The sequence below is a fragment of the Acomys minous genome (assembly GCF_964271855.1).
Source record: "Acomys minous genome assembly, chromosome: 2".
NCBI lineage: Eukaryota > Metazoa > Chordata > Mammalia > Rodentia > Muridae > Acomys > Acomys minous.
Window position 1 is genome coordinate 85,584,853 of NC_140484.1, and position 20,997 is coordinate 85,605,849.

General features: G+C 50.2%; 1 protein-coding gene and 1 long non-coding RNA gene across 3 annotated transcripts; one reads left to right on the forward strand and one right to left on the reverse strand.

The window, feature by feature from the left end:
• Positions 1-177: 177 nt before the first annotated feature.
• On the reverse strand, positions 178-19,012 carry SNRNP70 (small nuclear ribonucleoprotein U1 subunit 70). Of its 2 annotated transcripts, none has more exons than XM_084759156.1 (10): positions 18,782-19,012; positions 17,909-18,065; positions 14,231-14,293; positions 13,605-13,659; positions 10,889-10,953; positions 10,718-10,780; positions 6,812-6,893; positions 3,744-3,845; positions 1,075-1,162; positions 178-997 (listed from the first exon to the last, which is right to left on the reverse strand). In XM_084759156.1, the coding sequence occupies exons 2-10, from the start codon at positions 18,053-18,055 to the stop codon at positions 325-327; spliced, it is 1,338 nt and encodes a 445-aa protein (XP_084615282.1). In that variant the 5' UTR covers positions 18,056-18,065; positions 18,782-19,012; the 3' UTR covers positions 178-324. The 2 variants fall into 2 exon arrangements, with proteins under 2 accessions (XP_084615282.1, XP_084615283.1); XM_084759157.1 differs by lacking the exon at positions 18,782-19,012 and adding an exon at positions 18,339-18,480.
• Positions 10,966-13,201, forward strand: LOC311584885. Its single transcript, XR_014775028.1, has 2 exons — positions 10,966-12,580; positions 12,997-13,201. It is a non-coding gene; the product is annotated as an uncharacterized lncRNA (long non-coding RNA).
• Positions 19,013-20,997: the final 1,985 nt, after the last annotated feature.

Genomic DNA, 20,997 nt, shown 5'->3' on the forward strand with positions numbered 1-20,997 from the left:
TTCTCAGGGCCTGGATTCCCCTATGGCACCTGTCAAGCAGCTCTGCTGGCTGGGAGAGCAGCCTCATTTCAGGTTGTAACGTTCACTAGAAACAGTGCACCAAGTGGGGCTGGATAGTGTGAAGTGACCACCTTTAGGGAAGACAGCAAGTGCAGTTAAGATACCAGGTGCCCACTATCAACAGGAAATTAATTTTATTTTTAAACCCAAGGGACCAGAACAAACAAAAAAACCAACCCTCTACTCTCAAGAGGGTAAGCCAAGGTGGAAGGCTAGGAAGGCAGACAGCAAGGAAGGAGCATGTCCACAGCACAGGAGGCCTCTTCACTCGGGCGCTGCCTCCATCAGATACCCATTCTCTGGAGCCATGTACCCATCACCACCCTCTGCCTCCATGTACATGTCTCGACCATCATTACCTAGCCCTTCCAGCCCATTGTCCTGACCACCCCCACCCCCACCCCGGGCCTCATCCCTGCCCCTCTCACTGCCCCGCTCCCCCCGTTTGTGCTCTCGATCCCGATCCCGGTCTCGGTCCCGACGCCGTTCCCTCTCGCTCCGGTGACTCCGCCGTCGCTCCCGGTCTCGATCCCGGCCCTTCTCTTCTGGGCCATCAGGGCCATCAGGACCAAGCTCTCCAGGAGGCCCATCATCAGGAGCGGCATCACCAGCTTCAGAGGGTTCAGCCATGTCGCCGCCGCCGCCACCACCCCCTCCTCCACCACCACCACCTCGGAGCTCCTCTTTTCGCTCCCGCTCCCGGCGCGCTCTCTCCCGGCTCCGACTGCTTCGTCGCTTTCGGTCTCTGTCCTTGTCCTTGCTCCGCTCTCTGGACCGGCGCCGCTCATCCTTGTCTCGACTCCGGGAGCGTCTCCTCCGGTCCCGAGAGCGGGAGCGTCTCCGTTCTCTCTCCTTGTCTCGCTCTCGGCTTCTTTCTCTGCGCTCCCGCTCGCGGTCCCGGTCCCGGTCTCTGTGTGGAAGTGGGGAGGGCCCCGGCCTAGAGGAGGGTAGCACTGTGTGTCAGGGCACCCCTTGTGGCTGCCCCACCCCAAGAAACCAGGTGCCCAATCTTACCTCTCATCATATCGGGATGTGTCATCCCGGCCTGAATGCCTGATATTCACGTCTGCCCCACCTCTTCTGGTACCACCAAGGCCACCTCCTATGGGCCAAGCAAAGAACACAGTCAAGCACTTCTATTGGTTGCCATGAGGCACAATCTCACACCATGTTCCCCTTGTCACAGGACAGCCATGTTTGTCACACAAGGCTTTAACAAATTGCTAAAGCTGGGAAATATCCTAAGAATCTTCTTGCCTCCTAAGCCAGTCAACCTCACCTGAGGCCAGAGACTCTAGGCTAGTGGTGCACCTGCAATTTGTACTTTGAGCACGAGGTCCAAAGTGTGAACCTATAGAAAAGCTGAAAGAAGGTATGTGTGGTGCTGTACCCCTTTAATCCCATACTTGGGGAGACAGAGGCAGGTAGATCTTATGAGTGTCCGCCAGCTGCTCTACACAGGGAGACCAAAAAAAAACAAAAAAACAAACAAAACAAAAGGCAAAGCTGGAAGACTTGCCACACCGAGCTTCCCAGGGCAGCCTCCCCAGGGGCCCTCTAGCTCCCCACCATGGCCTTGGAGCAGGCCTGCGCTCCTGTCTCGGGACATTCTACTTCCCTGTCAGTCTTGAAGCGCCAACTCAGCGACCCTGCCCGGCTTGCCACACTGTCCCACACTCTGCTAAATCACAGCCGCCTGCACCTCACCAACTGCTCACAGAAACCACTGCTAGACCCTCCAGACCCTGACGTGCCACAAAGAGGGGCTTTGCTGAACTTGTACAAGGTGGTGTGCACCTGAGGAGCAGGTAGTATTCTTATATTTCAGATGGGGACCCATTAATGAGCCACTTGCCCCCCCCCCCCCGGTGTCTTGGCAAGGAAGGGTTATGGCTGGGAATCCTACGTGCCTATGGGTCCCTGACCACATGCCAGAAGGTCTAGTGATGCAGGGTTGCATTTCACATAGGCGCACATGCAGAGGAAGTCAGCCACATGCCAGGCTGTTAAACTAGGCATAGGCAGCAGGTTGGAGTACTACAAAGCAGGACTCAGCTTGTAGCTGCTAGATCACAACTTAAGAATGGGCAAGGACATCAATTACAAGATGTCAACAGCGTCTTTCAAAAGAAATACACTCATAGCTCATAGCTGGAGAGATGGCTCAGCGGTTAAGAGCGCCCCTGGGGAGGCTGCTCTTCCAGAGGTCCTGAGTTCAACTCCCAGCAACCACACGATGGCTCACAACCATCTATAATGTGATCTAATGTGCACTGTATACATAATAAATCAATCTTTAAAAAAAAAAAGAAAGAAATACACTCGCTCCCTGCACACGAGGCGAGCTCCTTTCCATCACCACTCTCTATATCTGACTTGCACAAGTCCAAAAGGCAATAGAGCTGGTTAAATCACAGTCTGAAATTTCAGAAAATGAGTTAAAACACACACCTCGTCCTTTAGGGGCTGAGGCAGAAGGATCACCATGAGCTGGAGGCCACCAGGGACTTCACAGCTGAAGACTGCCTCAGAACCACACACAAACAACTACTACTGTGCAGCACTGCATGTAGAAGGTACTGTACAGAGCTTCACAGGCTACATGTCTGCCCATGTGAGTGAAGAAGGCTCATACTATCACACTGTCAACAAGTCTGTACACCCAGACAACTGGTTTGTTTCTGTGACTTCAGGAATCTCCCAATCTCCCAGCATAGCAGAAAGCCTCAAGAACCAGCCCTTTTTCTCAGAACTGGAGGCCCCTGGGGGTTACGGTGCTAGTTCAACTCAGCATGCTGCAAAGGTAAGAGCAAAGCCAGGTAATGCTGCCCAAGGCAGAGTGGTTATCTGGCACACAAGACTTGAACCCAGTGGGGCCTAATGCTGAGCTATCGGTGAGCATAAAGCAGACTGACACCTGTCCACACAGGGTGCAGCACATTCAAAGTCCAGCTTCAAGGTCTTGTTGATAAGTATCCATTGACATCACAAGAGCCCTGCATCAGTAATCAGTAGGCCCCTCCTTTCAGTATGCCTCAGGACTTGCCACGATAACAACACCGATGGAGACAGCCAGCAGCAACCAGAAAGGCAGTGAGCGGGCAGATGCAGTCAGAGCACAGATAGGCTGCCGCTTTTATTTTTTTAAATACTTGTTATTATGTATACAGTGCTCTGCCTGCATGTACACCTGCAGGCCAGAAGAGGGCACCAGATCTCATTATAGAGCCACCATGTGGTTCCTGGGAATTGAACTCAGGACCTCTGGAGGAGGAGGCAGTGCTCTTAACCCCTGGGCCATCTCTTGCTCCAGATATGAAACCAGGAACTGGGCTGGTGACTCAGCAAGGGACTGAATGAAGAAGCCATTCTGTGAGAGCAAGAGCAAAGCTAGAGCCAGTGACTTTCTCAAACCATGCTTGTGACTCCAAGGACACTGGGCATAAGATGGCTGAGCCCAGTGCTGAAGTTTACCCACTGCACAACAGCTGCTACCGGTCACTCGCTCATCCAGGAAAAGACCGAAGTGTGCTTGAGTGCCCCTGTGTAGGTGTCCATGTGTGCACCAGTGACTAAAGCCACGAAGATGACAAGCAGACAAGCTAGAAATGGAGGAACAATGTGGCACATGGGCTGAGGAGACAAACACAGGCGCAGGCACCCAGAGAGCAGAATGTACTCACCTAGCCGCCGGGGCCTCCAGCCCTTCACAGTCCGGCCCCTCTCCACATCCACGAGGACCCTCCTGCCATCTATCTTCTTGCCGTCTGCGTGCTTGTAAGCGGCTGCAACAGATGTGGGGGAGGGGGAAATTCCCCAGAAGGTCCTCTAGTCAGACAAGGCTCCACGCAACAGCATCCCTGCCCCTCAAACCCCACCTACACACATACACTCACACTCCACCAGTCAGCCAGGCAACCAACAGCCAGACAGCCCTCTCCCCACCCTGAAGGGCCTGCTCCATCGGTGCTTGATTCCTTTCTGGCACCCCCAAGTGCTATTGGGGGGCAAAACACCCACATTTGCTACCCCCATCTCCCACATGATGGAGCAGCCCCCTCCTGCCAGGGTGGCCAAAGTTGCTGCAAAGAAACTGGAGGTTAGCTGAATGCTGGCCTCTGCTGTGGGGAGGGCTCCTCCACACCCAGGCATGCACCCTAGACACCATGCTGGGCAGGAGGCCTGCTAGGCCCCTCCACACCCAGGCATGCACCCTAGACACCATGCTGAGGCAGGAGGCCCACCGGGCCCCTCCACACCCAGACCACACCAGTTTTCTTTTTCTGTGTTTTCATAGGGGAGGTCAGTGTGAGGAAACAGACATCAGAACAGAAATGCACAGGAGTGGAAAGACCTTCAGGAACTAAGAGGGATAGAGGTGGGTTCTGAGCTCCCCAGGGGCCTCCAAGGACCCTGGCTAGACCCAGAGGGACACGTGCTGTGCTACTCAAAATCCCTGCCTTACCTGAGCCGACTGACCCTGCCACCACTTAGCCTGGCCAGCTCTGTCCTCCAAGCCGAGCTGAATGACAAGCAGGGCATGCAGCCCAGCCTGAGCCCTCAAGGAAGTTGAGGAGCATAGGACATAATGGGGAGGCCCAGAGTTCAGGCCTGTGCTCAGGCAGGGCTGTTAAGGTCAAAAAGTCCCTGTCCAGGTCCCAGCCCTGGCTAAGGGTCTGTGATCACCAACCACGACACCCTGCCCCACCCCTGCCCGCTCCCCCCCAATAACAACCAGAGGAAGAGAAAAAGGTGCCATTTACCGATGCCGGCCTTGCGGGTGTCCAAACCGAGCGGGATGGGGGGGGCCGGCAACTCCTGGGGGCCTGGCGAGGAGGCGGGCTTCCCGGGGGTGGGGTGGGGGTGGGACAAGGGACTGCTTACCTGGAGACCCCAAGCTTACCTGAACACTCACACAGACCCCACACCCACCACCATTGGGGCAGCTAAAGCTACAGGAAGCCCTGAGAAGTATAGAGACTACATTTCCCACATCACCTAGAGACAAGTGGGTGAAGGAAGGGGGCCTCAGAGCCTCACACGGGAGTGACTTGAGCCTGGGCTGAGAGCCCTAGGTCTGTCTATCCTGCTTGACCTTGAACAGCAGGCCTCAAGGCCTCAACGCACCTGCTGCCTCACAACTGCCTTAAACAGTCACACTCCACTAGGCACAGGTCCTCAGTACTGGGCCAGGCTCTCCACCTCCAAACTCATACACCTCCCACTAATGGCAGCAGCTGAGGCTGGTACACAGGGGACACCTGGGATCCAGGAAAGAGAATATTTCCCATGCTCCAGAAGGGGCCACTTGGCCCCTAACCCCAGAACAAAGCGAGGGGGAGGGAACTTGAGGACTGAGGTCAGTCAACTACAGGAACCCTGCTCAGGTTCCCCATCCCAAACCCCAGGAGAGGTCCAACCCAGAGAACAGCAAGAAGACCATGTAAGTGTGTCAGTCTAGGCTTCTCTCTCTTTCCCTCTCTTCCGCCTCTGAATAGGTTTAGTAAAAGCTATCACACTTTCAGTTGTTTGAAGCCTGCTCCAGCCCCCCCCCCATACCCTGAATCCCAATCCATGCACTTTGGGGAGCTCAGGCACTGAACATCACAGTTGCCTTCTGAGGAGGCTCCCACCACATCAAGACAGGAGGGACACAGTACCCCAAGTTAGCAGCCAGAGACTCTCCAGACCACTATGGTGACAACTCCACAGAAGTCATAGGTCAGGGAGGGTCGGGCTGAAGGGCTCCACATAGAGCCCTGGTCCCAGGACACCCTAGCTTTAGGACTGCCAACACGACCCAGGTGTCAGGAGCTGGGTGGAGCCCGACTATGGATGGAGGCCAGTGCCTCTCCCACCGAGGTCCACCCTTCCCCTTGGGATCAGTGAAACTACCAGAGAGCATGTGGATGGGGGAAAGAGGGGTGAAGGGCACCCAAATGAGGAAAGGGCTGTGGGTAAGGGGAGCCTGAAGGGTGCCTGGGGTGGGAGGGGAAGCCTCACTGTTCCTAAGCTGCCTGGCTAAGCTGGGCTGGTGTGCGGTGCTGTGATCTTACCCATGATACAAACCCTTATACCAACCATACACTGAGGTGTTGTAAGGGGAGCGTAAGCATCAGCTGCAAGCCAGCTGCGTGGTGGCTGCAGTGACAATAAGAACAGTCAATTAATACGGCGGCCCCTGGACACGCCGCAGCCCTGCCCACCCCCACCCACCCAGCCCTACCCGAGTGGACGCCGCATAGCCTCAATGGGGCTTTGTAGCTGTGGGTGCTAAGCATGCCCACCAGATCACTACTTAATGAGAACTGGGTGGGGGTTGCGGTGGGGAGGTGGAGGGTTGGGTGGCCAGCCCAGTTCTACTGGAGAGAAGTGAGCGCTGGATCAAAGGCCAGCTCAGTCCAACCTGGCGGCCCCCAACTCCAGTGGGGGCCTAACGGGGAGAAGTATCCCCAAAATCCGGCCCCTTCCCCCACCTCCAGCTGGCCCCATTCCTCACCCAGTGCCCTCCTGGCCCTTGAGGTTCAACGTGTGACACTTACCTCCCTGGGCTCACACACACGTTGTGGGGGATTTGGTTTTTGATTTTTAAAAAACATGTATATATATATATAAAAAAAGATATATCAGAAACAGAGGGAGAAGAGACAATGCTAAAGTCAGGTATGGCAGGGGAGGGAATAGACGACGGGGAGAGGCCGGGCAGCAAAGGTGAGAGGGTCAGAAGGAAGGGCAGAGGCTCAGCACTCACAGTGCATGTCTCGTTCATGCTCATACTCGATGAAGGCGTAACCACGGGGTTTTCCAGAGCGCTTACTGTATACCATGTGAATCTGCAGGGAAGCAGATGGCAGTCAGCCCCACACGTTACAGGGCTGCCCCACCCACCCGCAACACAACTTGTAACACAGGCCTTGGGCTGGGGACACACCAATAACAGATTTGTCCTTCAAGAGACCCAAGAGACTCTCAATCTGAAAGCCAGAGTGGAGTGGAAACCAGAGCAGCACAGAGGCAGAGGGTCTTCAAGGAGCGGGCTGGAGTAGGCTGTGGTATGGCTCTATGGAAAATGAACACTCTGATGGTGGGGATCTTCAGATGAGGCCAAAGGCAGACAGGCAAGTGCTCCCAAAGCCAGCCAAGTATGAGGAATGAACACTGCTGAGCATAAAGGGCCAGTGTGGACAGTCCACGTACAAGTAGGGAAACAGGGGTCTGCCTGCAACTGTGGCAAGAAGGCATGTGCAGACAAGACCCAGCACATGGGAAGGCCAGGAGACTAGAGGGCCCAGAGCAGGACAGGCAGGGATGAGGGAGCGTGTGGTCACACTGTAAGGCCATGTGAGGTCAGGCTGAAGCTTCTGGAGCCTGTCTCCATATGCCAGGGACACAGGAGGCTTGAGCACAGACAACCAGGATTCAGACAGGAATGCTGGGACACAGGAGGTAAGGCATAACAGTAAGCCTTCTGGGAGGTAACAGTATTCGATTGTGTTCCCAAGGAGTGACTGGCTTTCTACGTACATGGGTGCACACGGTCCTAAGCTTGCTCAGGAATCCTAGGATTTTTAACTCTACAATCTGCATTCTTCAAAAGCAACTGAGATTTCAAGCTGATATGCCAGAGCCAGGTTCCATCAGGCCATGGGGGAACCCTAGTTTCTGAGACCTAAGAATCAGGACAGGCTAGAGGGCTCATCCAATGCCTTGCCCTGGGCTAAGCAGCTTGTGTCTGTCATGAGCACCAGGTCTTACTTTGTCTCCCAGCAGAGGAAAATAAAACAGAACAGTTAACGTGTATGTCAAAGCTTTATGGAGCATCTCTTTCTTGCATTTTAGTACAGACCTCAACCTTATGAAAACCTTACTGCCTCAGTTTCTCTAGGGTTTGGATTACAGTTAGGAGCCACCACACTAAAAGCTCCCAATATATTCTATTTAAATAATCTCTTGAGATTATAGTAATTTCATTTCTTCCTTCCAAACCCTCCCATACTCTTTTCAAAGTTTTTAAACTTTGTAAAAAATTTATTAAACTTTTAATTATTGGTGCATATATGTATGTTTAAACATCTCTAAATACGACCTGCTCAGTCCATATATGCCAGCATCTTGATGTTTTCAAGGCTGACAATTTGGATAATTAGTGTGCTTTTGCCTAATTCCCTTCTAACTATCTCTCCACCTGCCTCTACCTCCTGAGTGCTGGGATTAAAGGTGTGCTCCACCACTTCTGGAGCATGTTTCTGCCAAAGGGTCAGACAGCAGAGACCTCAGACTGAGGGCCACATAACACACCCTGTTTTAGGTACTGCCTTGTAGCAGTAACATCTGCAGATAGTATGGAAATTAACAGGTCTTCCTTAGCTAAACAGCAAATTCAAAGGCAGTTTGCACAACTTAGCAAGACATTTCAAAGTAAAACAGAGGGGGGGAAGGGGCTGGAGAGATGGTTCAGTGGTTAAGAGCACTGGCTGCTCTTCCAGAGGTCCTGAGTTCAGTTCCCAGCACCCACATGGTGGCTCACAGCCATCAATAGGATCCAATGCTCTCTGTACTCAAATACATAAAATAAATAAATCTTTAAAAAAGCAAAATAAAACAAAACAGGGGGAAGGGGTTGGATAAGTGGCCCCTGGAGGTTAAGAGCACGGGCTGCTTTTACTAAAAACCTGAGTTCCATTCCCAGCACCCACAGTACAGCTAACAACAGTCTGTAACTCCAGTTCAAGATCAAGGGCACTGCTGTATACACTTGGCACACATTCATGGAGGCAAAATACACATTTTTTTTTTTTTGAGACAGGGTTTCTTTGTGTAGCCCTGGCTGGCCTGTACTCCCTTGTAGACCAGGCTGACCTCAAACTTACAATGACCCACCTGTCCCTGCCTCTTGAGTGCTGGGATTAAAGGTGTGTGCCACCACAACAGGCTCTAGAACCTGTCTTAACAAATAAATGACTATAAACATCTGTGAATGGGCTGAGCTGTGGCTGAGCTGGCAGGTGGATCCCTAGCATGCATGAAGCCCTGTGGTGGTACACACCTATAAGCCACAACTCCAGCACTCTGGAGGCAGACAGGAGCATCCTCTACATAATGACCTTAAGGCCAGTCTGAACTGTGGGACAATCTTAGAAGATAAGAGCCAGTGAGGTATCTGATCTCTAGAGCTGGCACTGTGGAAGAAAAGCCACCTTACATGTTCTTTTATCTCTAATCATGCCAACCCAACCCTCCTTCCCCAAGATAATAAAGTAATGTGACCCAGGGACTCCAGTGTCCTTCATCTGGCCTCCCAGGACACTACACTCACGTGAATATGCATCCATATGGGCAACTAAAATAAACCTTTAAGAAATCTAAGAGAGGGAGCTGGAGAGATGGCTCAGAGGTTAAAAGAACTGCCTCCTCTTCCAAAGGTCCCTAGTTCAATTCCCAGCAACCACATGGTAGCTCATAACCATTTCTAATGAGAATCTGTTACCCTCTTCTTGCGTGAAGGTATATGTGCAAACATAACACTATATACATAATAACTTAAAAATTAAAAAGGAAAAGAAAGAAATCTAAGAAATGCTGGTGGTGTGGCGCACCCCTTTAATCCCAGCACTCAGGAGGCAGAGGCAGGCAGATCGCTGTGAGTTTGAGGCCAGCCTGGTCTACAAAGCAAGTCTAGGACAGCCAGAAAAACCCTGTCTTGAAAAAAACAAACAAAAAAAGTTTAAAATAAACTTAATGCCTCAGTAGTTAAGAGCACTTAACGCTCTTGCAGAGGACCTGCAAAACCCTGTATAACCCCTGTTCTAGGGGACCTAGTAACTTCTTCTGGCCTACCTGGGCACCAGGCACCAATGCAGCACACTTACATACAAGCATCCAAAAGGACACTCAAATACATAAAAGTTTGGGTTTGGTTTTGTTTTTTAAAAAGAGATGAGGCTTCTCTGTGTAACCATGGCTGTCTTGGATTTGCTTTGTAGACCAGGCTATCCTTAAACTCAGAGATCCGCCGGCCTGAGTCCCTGAGTGCTGGGATTAAAGGAAAGCACCACCACACCCAACTAAAATAAAGATCTTTAAAGTAAAGCTGCAATAATGCAAGGGCTGTATATAATTTCGGGTACAGTGTTTGCTCAGCATATATACTGCTGTCATGGGCTTAAAGCCCTAGTCCTGAGGATAGAGAAAGAAATAACTAATGAAAGAGGTCCTGGGCAGTGAAGACAGGAGGACTGGTAGTTCAAGACCATCCAAAGCTTTGCAGCCAGTCTTAGATGCACGAGACTCTGCCCAAAAGCAAATTGTAACAAACAAACCACCTAAACCCAACCTGCCTTCACTGGGCCTGCCTGACTGCATATATGCTTGAAGTACACAAGGAATCATCACTTCCAACGTTACTTCTGATATTAAAGCTACACTAGTTGGGTGGTAATGGTGCACAACTTGCCAGTCTGGTCTACAAAGTGAATCCAGGACAGCCAAGGCTACACAGAGAAACCCTGTCTCAAAAAACTACACTAAAGGAAATAAACCCAGGCCTGGAAAAGATATGAACCATGCCTGGGCTGGAAGCTCAGCATCTCTTCTCTCTTCAGGCTACTGCTCCCTCCTTCAAGTACCCCAACTAAACCCTTCAACCCAACCCACTTACTCTTTTGATGGGTCCATACACCTCAAACTCTCTCCGAAGCTTAGATTCTGTTGTGTCATAGTTCTAAAGGAGACAAAGCTAAGTTAAATAATAGTACATTGTTCCAAAGCCCTTGCGCCACCCAGGAACAGACCCAAGTCCTCAGCAGCCTAGAGTTCCCAGGGCACTTACCACTCTAGCCACGAACAGAGTCTTGAAGGCATCGCCCTGAGCATTGGGATCATTGTGAGGGTCCCCTATACAAGGAGGAGAAAACATTTTTTTTCTTTAAAAAGATTTACTATTTGTATAGTCTTCTGCGCACATGTGTGCCTGTACTCCAGAAGAGGGCATCAGATCTCATTATAGATGGTTGTGAGCCACCATGTGGTTTCTAGGAATTGAACTCAGGACCTCTGGAAGAGCAGACAGTGCTCTTAACCTCTGAGCCATCTCTAGGCCCCGAGGAGAAAACTTTTTTGTATGTTTTTTGTTTGTTTTTCAAGATAGGGCTTCTCTGTGTACCCACAGTCTTGAGTAGAAGAGTGATGGGCAGAAGCTGAGGACATGAAGATGGAACCTAGGCAGGTCCCCTTTTAGAAGAAAAGCTCACGGTTAGTTGGCAAGCTTGAGCATACATGTTTCAGGTCTGGTTTCACTAAAGCTTAATGGCCTTTTCTTTTTGTTTCCAAGACAGGGTCTCTCTGTGTAGCCCTGGCCGTCCTGGACTCGCTTTGTAAACCAAGCTGGCCTAGAACTGACAGAGATCTGCCTGCCTCTAGCTCCCTGAATGGTGGGATTAAAGATGTGGGTACCACACCCGTCTGGTGATGGTCCTTTGGATCACAAGGACATACCAGTTAATATGGGGACAGGGCTCCTCTTTACACTAAGACTTTCAACTACACCTCCACTCAAGAGATGCCTCTCAATGTTGCCAACCTCATCCCAGGAGCTGTCCTGCTACCTGGCCCTAACCAGAGTGCGTTTCTAGGGTGCTGAGAATAGAGAAAAGAAAAATGAATCAATGAATAGCTACTGTGTCCCTTTTTCGTATCTCTTTAAATAAATGCCACTCTTTGAGGCAAAAAGAACCAAGAAACACAACTTTACTAAGGGGCCAGGTATGTAGCTCAGAAGAGGAGCGTTAGAGAGGAGTCCATGTACAAAGCCTTGGGTTCTGTGGGTGCATCTGCTGGACAAGGAATATCTAGCTTGCGACATTTAGCAAGTAACAGGGACAGGTCTTTGTGACAAGCTAGGGAAGTTATACACGGTGCTATGATGGCTAATCTTAGTTATCAACCTGGGCACACCCTTAAGGATTTCTGGATTTATCATTTGGGGTAAAAAGACCCAATTTATACATGTTGGCAGCCAACATAAAGCGATGAAGGAAGAGTTTGCCTGGCTGCCCTGACTCTCCTGCCAGGGTCATCGATCCTGCTGCTGAGGCATTCTTTCACTGGTTAGAACCTACTTAGTCATGATTCCAGCTGACAGATTCTTAGCCTTTCTGCTGAGAAACACCCGTTGTTTGACTAGGCATCCCACAGCCTGTAAGCTACTCTAATGTCTCTTACACACCCACCCACCAACACACACACCCTCCCCCTGTATCGGTTCTGTTCCTTTAGAAAACCCTAACACACCACGCGTGGCACGCATCTGTAATCTCAGCACTCAGGAGGCAGAGGCAGGTGGACCTCTGTGAGTTCAAGGACAGCCTGGTCTACAAAGCACATCCAGGACAGCCAGGGCTACACAGAGAATCAGTCTCAAAAAACAAATCAACAAAAAACCCTAACACAGGTGTTAAAGACAAAGTGAGGAATAGCATGTAGGAAACAACTTGCACATCTGGAAAGCCATGTCTCAGGGAAGGCAAAATCCCATAGCAACTGGGAGTACAGAGGTGCTTCTGTGGCTTGAACATGAAGTATGAGGTGTCTAAGAAAATAAACACTGCCAGGCAGAGCACACAGAGCTCCACGCACCGTCTGTTACTCATAGGCACTAAGTACTCTTGTTCTAAACTATGGTTTAGAAAGAACTGATTCGCCAGGCCTGCAGACAATAGATGAAGACACACCTCATCCTGTGATGACTCTCTACCTACTCAACACTGAGACCTGACCCTTTTGTGAGTCTGGTTACCAAGCATTACTCAAATCCTCTGTATCCAGAGGGCGAAGCATCTCCAATTCCAGATCAGGGAGCTAGGGATAGTGCCAGGACCATTGAGCAGACCACCCATGCCTTCCCTGAAGACACAGTGGAATGTGTTCCTTTACAGGAAGGGCAAGTGACTGGGGTCTCACTACCTGTTAAAATCCTAAACTAAAGTCAGCCAAGCGTGGTGGCGCACACCTTTAATCCCAGCACTTAAGAGCAGAGGCAGGTGGATCACTGTGAGTTCAAGGCCAGTCTGGTCTACAAAGTGAGTCCAGGACAGCCAGGGCTACACAGAGAAACCCTGTCTCGAAAAAACAAAAACAAAAATAACCCACCAAACCAAACAAAAAGTCTAAACCAAGCAGAGATGGAGGAACGGCTCAGCAGTTAGGAGCACTGGTTGTTCTTCCAGAAGGCTGGGATTTGATTCCCAGCAGCCACACAGCAGCTCATAACTGTCCAACTCAAGTTCCACTTAATCTTATGCCTTCTTCTGGTCTCCTACATGCAAAATACCCATACCAAATAAATAAATAAATAAATAAATAAATAAATAAATAAAATACAAGAATGTAAAAAAGGAAGCCTACTCCAAGTGCTGTTGTTGACAACTGGTTGCTAGGAAAAGTGAAAAGCTCTGCCTTTTAAGCTCCCAGAAGAACAGTGTCCCACATGTGGCCTGGGAAGAGAACAAACTGAGACTGGAGAGGATTGCTAGGAGGGAGAAGCTTACACATTTTCAGCTCCGTCTCCACTTCCTGCTGTCGCCGTTCAATCTTTTCCCGTCTCTGCAGTAGAAAGAAAGAGAGTGAGTGCACGCAGAAGTACCTTAATAGCATGGACCACTTGAAAAAAAGTAGCTAAGGGCTGGAGAGATGGCTCAGAGGTTAGGTCCTGAGTTCAATTCCCAGCAACCACATGATGGCTCACGGCCATCTATAAAGAGATGTGGTGCCGTCTTCTGGCCTACAGGCACACATGCAGGCAGAATACTGTATACAAAGAAGCCAGGCAGTGATGGCGCACGCCTTTAATCCCAGCATTCGGGGAGGCAGAGGCAGGCGGATCACTGAGTTCGAGGCCAGCCTGGTCTACAAAGTGAATCCAGGACAGCCAAGGCTACACAGAGAAACCCTGTCTTGAAAAACCAAAACAAAAAAAAATAAAAATAAAAAGACTAAGAGGTGCTATGAGTAATGGTGTTTGCCTTTAATTCCAACACTTGGGCAGTAGAGGCAGAATAAGATCTGAGTGTGAATACAGAGTAAGTTCCAGATAGCAAGGGCAATACAAAGAAACCAAGCCTTGAAAAACAAAACAGAACAACCCCCCTAAAAGACTAAGAGGTTATAAACATACCTTTCTCTCCATGCGCTCCTCCCTGGTTTCTGCCCTAGTTGGAGGAGGGGCATCTCGAGGGTCCTAGGAACAACAAGAGAGGTGACAGGGAAAGAACATCGATGGAAAAGCAAGGCACGCATGCCAGCAAGGAACAGACTCTCTACTCCCTCTCATGCAAAAATGCCAATAATTCCCTCTGCACTGACTGGAGATGGGTGAAGAGTGGTCCACATGAGGTGTGCTCCACGGACCAGTGCCAGCCAGACTGCTGCAGGTCAGTGAAAAGGTCAATATAGAAACCTCCAGTGTTCAGAAACTTTTACTTAGCTCAAGTAACTTTATGTCTACAAGGCATAATAATAAAAACAAGTCTCAATTTTGAAGGTCCTTTAAAAAAACAAAACAAGCCGGGCATGGTGGCGCACGTCTTTAATCCCAGCACTTGGGAGGCAGAGGCAGGTGGATCACTGTGAGTTCAAGGCCAGCCTGGTCTACAAAGCAGGTCCAGGACAGCCAAGGCTACACAAGAAACCCTGTCTTGAAAAACCAAAAAACCAAAGCCAAAACAAAACAAAACCAGTAATTTTTTATATTATCAAAAGCATCCATCACTGAGCAGTGGTAACACAGGCTTTTAATCGTAACACTTGAGAGGCTGATCTCCAAGTCAAGGCCAGCCTGGTCTACAGAGCCAGTTCCAGGACAGCCCTGGCCCTCACCCAAACGTTCAATCTATATGACTGTAGATATTTGTTGATCAGATTATGACATAGGCGACATAGCTGTAAAATACAATATCAAAGCTTTATGGCTTTCATTGCCAGGAATCCTGCCACTTTCCACGATTCCAAATACCATTTAGAAAGCCAAATGCTAGCAATAGAAGCCTGTCTGCAAACCAGCCAGGCGTGGTGGCGCACGCCTTTAATCCCAGCACTCGGGAGGCAGAGGCAGGCGGATCGCTGTGAGTTTGAGGCCAACCTGGTCTACAAAGTGGCCAAGACTACACAGAGAAACTCTGTCTCAAAAAACAAAACAAAACAAACAAACAAACAAAAAAAGAAGCCTGTCTGCAACAGCTGGGTGCAGAGGCCCATGCCTATGATCCCAGCACTCAGGGAAGGCAGAGGCAGGCTGTGAGTTTGAGGCTAGCCTCGTCTACAGAGTGAGTCTAGGACTACCACGGCTACACAGAGAAACCCTATCTTGAAAAACAAAACAAGATAGGGGAAGAAGAAAGAAATATATCTGAAACAGTGGACAGGCAGACCTCCAAAGCAAGGCAATCTGTAATGCCATAGCAGCTCTTAAAATCTTAACCAGGCTTTCATTAAATACTAACAGGCACATGACCTGCATAAAGGACACCACTGAGCTGTACTCATTAGACTACGCTTATTGGATAGTAACATTTGTCAAGAGGTTCACCAAAGCAGGCAGGCAAATATTACTAAAGAATCACGGTGGGAGCGCACGCCTTTAATCCCAGCACTCAGGAGGCAGAGGCAGGTGGATCCCCCTGACTTCGAGGCCAGCCTGGTCTACAAAGCATGTCCAGGACAGCCAAGGTTACACAGAGAAACCTTGTCTGGAAGGGTGGGGGAATCACCTTCTCATATCTAGTCAGCTCTGCCTTTCCTACTCAATGTCAGAATGTTTCTCTAAAACTTCTGGTTATATGGCAGCGTGTCTCAGGTGTGCTCTGAGGGTGGGCATGACAAACTTTCTAGATGAGAGAATTGATTGCCAGGAGCTCAAGTGGTTCAGATTTAGTCACACATATACACAAAGCACAGAGCCAAACCCCAAGACCCCAGCCTTAAGCACTGTAGACACACTGCTCAGTCCTAGTAAACAGGATACTCTAAAAATCCTTTTCCTTCTGGGCGTGGTGGCGCATGACTTTAAATCCCAGCACTTGGGAGGCAGAGGCAGGCGGAACGCTGTGAGTTGGAGGCCAGCCTCGGCTACAAAGCAAGTCCAGGACAGCCAGGGCCACACAGAGAAATCCTGTCTCAAAAAACAAAACAAACAAAACCCCAAAAATCCTTTTCCTTTCACATTTACTTATTTTGATGAGGATGTAGGCAGGATGTTTCACAGGGTGCATGTAGAAGTCAAGTGGACAAAATGCTCGAATGGACCCTCTCCTTCCACAGTGTGGTCTCAAGGAAGAGAACTCAGCTCATGAAGGTAAACACCTTCAATGGCCTGCTAAGCCGTATCTGCTACCAACACTGTCCTCTTCATGACATAAAAAACAGTAACTGCAGTGACAAACGTTGACATTCACTGACTGCCTTACACCAAATCCTTTAACATAAATTCTGGGACTCAGCTCTCCACTGGTTTCATCTTACTGCCATTCTCTGCTAACCAATGCAATCAAAATATGCTTTCTGGGTTGGTGGTGTAATCCTGGCACTTTGAGAAGAGGAAGCAGGAGGATCATAGGTTCAAGGCCAGCCTTAGTGGCAAAGGGAAATCAAGACCAACCAGGGCTCCAAAAAAAGCCCGTCATTTCCCACCACCACCACCACCACCACCAAAAAGCAACAAAACCCCCAAAGAAACCAAAACCCTACAAACAAAACAAATTCAAAAGTGGTGGCTCACACCTTTAATCTCAGCACTGGGGAACTAGGGAAGCAAAGGCAGGTAGATCTCCAAGTTTGAGGCCAGGACTGGTCTACAGACAAGACAGTCAGGGCTACACAGAGAAACCCTGTCTCAAAAAACCTAAGACAGACACACTTCCCAATGGAAGAAATCTGACCAAGCTGGGTGCAGTGGTGCATGTCTGTAATCCTAGCACCCGGGGAGGCAGAGGCAAGAGAATCTTTGTGAGTTAATAGGCCAGCCAACCTGGTCTAGAGTCAGTACAGCCAAGGATACAAAGAAATCCTATCCAAATAAATAAATAAATAAATATGAAAGAAATCTGATCAATCGTATAGGCTAAGGACCATTAGACTCCTTCAAAAGACATTCTTAGCCCTACAAAGAAACTAACATGGAATTACTCACTCAGGGAGACACATACCCCATATTTCAGCATTTGGGAGGCTGGGAAAGGAGGACTGGCACCAAGATCAAAGCCACCCTGGGTTACATAGCAAAATCCTGTCTCAAAACTCAACAAAAAATGGGTTAGCATGATGGTTCTCAGGCTAAGGCACTTGTCAGCAAGGCTGATGACTTGGGCTGGGTCTTCTGGACCCACACAGTGGGAAGAGAATGGACTCGTGCACGTTGTCCATGACCTTCAAGGTCTCACACACACATCCACGTACATAAAAGTGTAATCCCAGCACTCGGGAGGCAGACGCAGGCAAAGCGCTGTGACTTTGAGGCCAGCCTGGTCTACACAGCAAGTTCCAGGACAGCCAGGGCTACACAGAGAAACACTGTCTAAACAAAACAAAACAAAACAAAACAACGCATACAAAAACCACAAGACCAGGAAAAGTCAAAGCCACGTCTGTGAACCACACAACTAAAAACATTTAGAAGCTGAACTCTTATCCCAGCACTTGAGAAGCAGAGGCAGACAGATCTGAGTTCAAGGACAGCCAAGGCTACACAGAGAAACCCTGTCTCGCACCCCCACCACCACCACCAAAAAGAAGTTTAACTCTTCAGTGCAGCCTGCTCCCACCCAGACCCAAAGACTCCTAGTGCGCTCCGTATGCTCACCTCAAACTCTCGGATGTATGGTGCAATGCCACAGTAAGGTTGGTTGTGGTGTTTTTCATGTGGCAGCTTTTCCAGGGGTGGCAGGTATGGGATGGGGTCTCGGGGTGCAAAGAGGGCCAGAAGGTTGGGAGGCAGAAACTGTGTCATCTTGCCAAACCTAAGATCAGAAACCTCAGCGTTAGAGTTCTTCAGCACAGGTGATTTCCTTCAGGTCCCCTTCACTCAAAAAAACAAAACCAAACAACGCGAGAGGCTGCGAGAAGGATGCTGCCATCTCGGGCATGCCGCTATCTGCTTGAAAAAGGAAGGTTTTGGCACAAGCTAAGAATCGAAAGATTAGTAACACAGAAAACAAAGAGGAAAGGGAGTTAGGAGTTGTGGAACCCGGAGATCCTGAGGCACTGAGCTCTGGGGGTTGCTGGCTTCATACCTTAAAGATTATGAGGTAGGAGTCGCAAGGTAAGCCATACAGATGATATCAAACTAGCCAGTGGCCTCGGCGTAAAATATCTAGGATCCCATAAGCGAAAGGAATTGTGGGTAGAGGTCCAGGGTGCGACCAAAAAAAAAGAAAAAGAAAAAGAAAAAAGGCAAGGAGAAAAGGCAACACACAAACCGCAAAGGCCTGTGGGTAGGGGACCGCAGGACGTAGGGGGAGGGGAGGCCAAGGGAAAGAGGGCTGGAGTGCCCGGAGAAGTCTGGGAAAAGAATGAGGGAATGAGGGGGTACCAAAAAAAAAAAGAAAAAAAAAAAAAGGCTGAGGCGCTGACCCGGGAAGTGGGCCACAGGCGCGGGGAAAGGGCTCGGGGGCCCCGCAAGGGCTTCTGGGTAGCGGCCCCGCACCCCGTTAGGGCCACTCATTCACTCACTCACCGCGCGGCGCTGTCCTCGGCCTGACGTTAGTCTCGGGCCTCGCGGCCGCCGTTCACGGACTAAACCACCCGCTCGGGCTTCCACTTCGGCGGCGCCCGCGTCAGCTGTCCTCAGGGGCCCGCGCCGCGCGCGCAAAGCAGGCCGCTCCTCGCAGCCCGCGCGGCCTCAGCTCACGACCAGAACCGGGAGCGGGTCTCGACGCGAATCCCTCCGCCGCCCTCACTGCGCATGCGCCGCACGACTCAAAGGAAGCCCGCACGGAGAGCCCGGCCCCCCACCGCGGGCACTGCGCACGCGCGAGGGCGAGTCCCCCGCGAACAGACTCCTTAATGCCTGCGGGTCTGCGGCCCCGGCGGCCGTACTGCGCATGCGCGCTCGGCCCTAGGTCGGCCTCCAGCTCGCGCCCTATCTAACCGCCTATGACCGCGAGACACTCATGGCTGGCCCGCTCCTTTTTCCTTACACTTCCCGGATCCTGTACGCATGCGTCTAGGGCAATTTATAGCCACCATATCCTTCCGCAGGCCGTCAAAGAGTGCCCACCTGAACGGGGTCTTCGAATTTATATTCCATTTAAGGGATAACTGTTTCCCAAGTTTCCTGTATGTGCTCGCCACCGTTTGGACTCTAGGGACACAGCACGTGACAAAATAGTCCTCTCGTTCTTGGAGCTCACATTGTTTGGAGAGAAGATACATTTGTTTGGTGGGTTATTACTTTTTGTAAGTTCTGTCGGTTTGTTTGGTTTTTTTTTAGACAATGTTTCACTATATAGCCCAAGATGACTTTGCATTTTACACACACACAAACACACAAAAGGTGTATATATTTTTGGGTTTTTTTTTTTTTTGTTTTCGAGACAGGGTTTCTCTGTGTAGCCCTGGCTTTCCTGGAACTCTGTGTAGATCATCTGCCTGCCTCTGCCTCCTGAGCGGTGGGATCAAAGGTGTGCAACACAACGTCCAATTTTTTGTTATTCTTCCTCCTCCCTCTCCTTCCCCTTCTTTTTCTTCTTCCTCTTCCTTTTCTTTCTTTTTTAAGACAGTGGAGGAGTTGGAGAGACGACTCAGCACTTAAGAGCACTGACTGTTAATCCAGAGGTCCTGAGTTCAACTCCCAGCAACCGCATGGTGGGAGATCTGGTGCCCTCTTCTGTCGTGTAAGCATACATGCAAATAGAGTGCTCGTGTGCATAAATAAACCTTTAAAACAAGAGCGACAGTGCCCCACAACAGCTCAGGCTAACCCTCTTGCCTTCACCCCCATCTTGCTGGGATCACAGACTCCCAGATTATTTGGTTCTTGGAATTGAACCCAGGACTTTTTGGCCTGGTAGGGTGCTCTACAACAAATCCTCTCCACCCTGACCTTCAACTCTTGGCAATCCCTAACTCAGTTTTCTGTGTGTGCTGGGATTACAGAGTTTAGTCACTACCCAGGGTTCGGAGTGGAACACACCCAGTCTGTGTTATAGTGAGGCCTGTCTCAAAAAAAAAAAAAAAAGGAGCCGGGGAGATGGCTCCTGTAGGCACTTCCTGCACACCCATGCGGAACGAGAGCCTGAGTTCCACAGCCCCCACCGCCCGCCCTGGCACCCACCATAAAGCCTCAGCGTTTATATCTGCTTATCTCAGAACTAGAGATGGAGAGAGGAAGGTCCCTGGGGCTCAGCCTATTCCAGGTGGGGTAAAAGGTGGAGAGTGACTGAGGAAAACCAAAACACTGGTGGGGCGTTGACCTCTGGCCTTGATCCCCACGTGCAGTGCCCGGCTGTTCACAGCTTCATGGCAGCCCTTCAGAGGAAGAGACAGGAGGACGTCTGGGAGCCTGAGGCCAGTCTGAGTTCCAGGATAGCCAGGGCTACATAATTGACCCTATCTTTTTAAAAGTTTTTTTAGCTGGGCGTGGTGGCGCACGCCTTTAATCCCAGCACTCGGGAGGCAGAGGCAGGCGGATCGCTGTGAGTTCGAGGCCAGCCTGGTCTACAAAGCGAGTCCAGGACAGCCAAGGCTACACAGAGAGACTGTCTCGGGAAAAAAAAAAAGTTTTTTTAGCCAGGCGTGGTGGCACACGCCTGTAATCCTAGCACTCGGGAGGCAGAGGCAGGTGGGTGGATGTGAGTTCGAGGCCAGCATGGCCTACAAAGCGAGTCCAGGACAGCCAGAGCTACACAGAGAAACCCTGTCTCGAGAAACAAAAAGTTTTTTGCTTTTGTT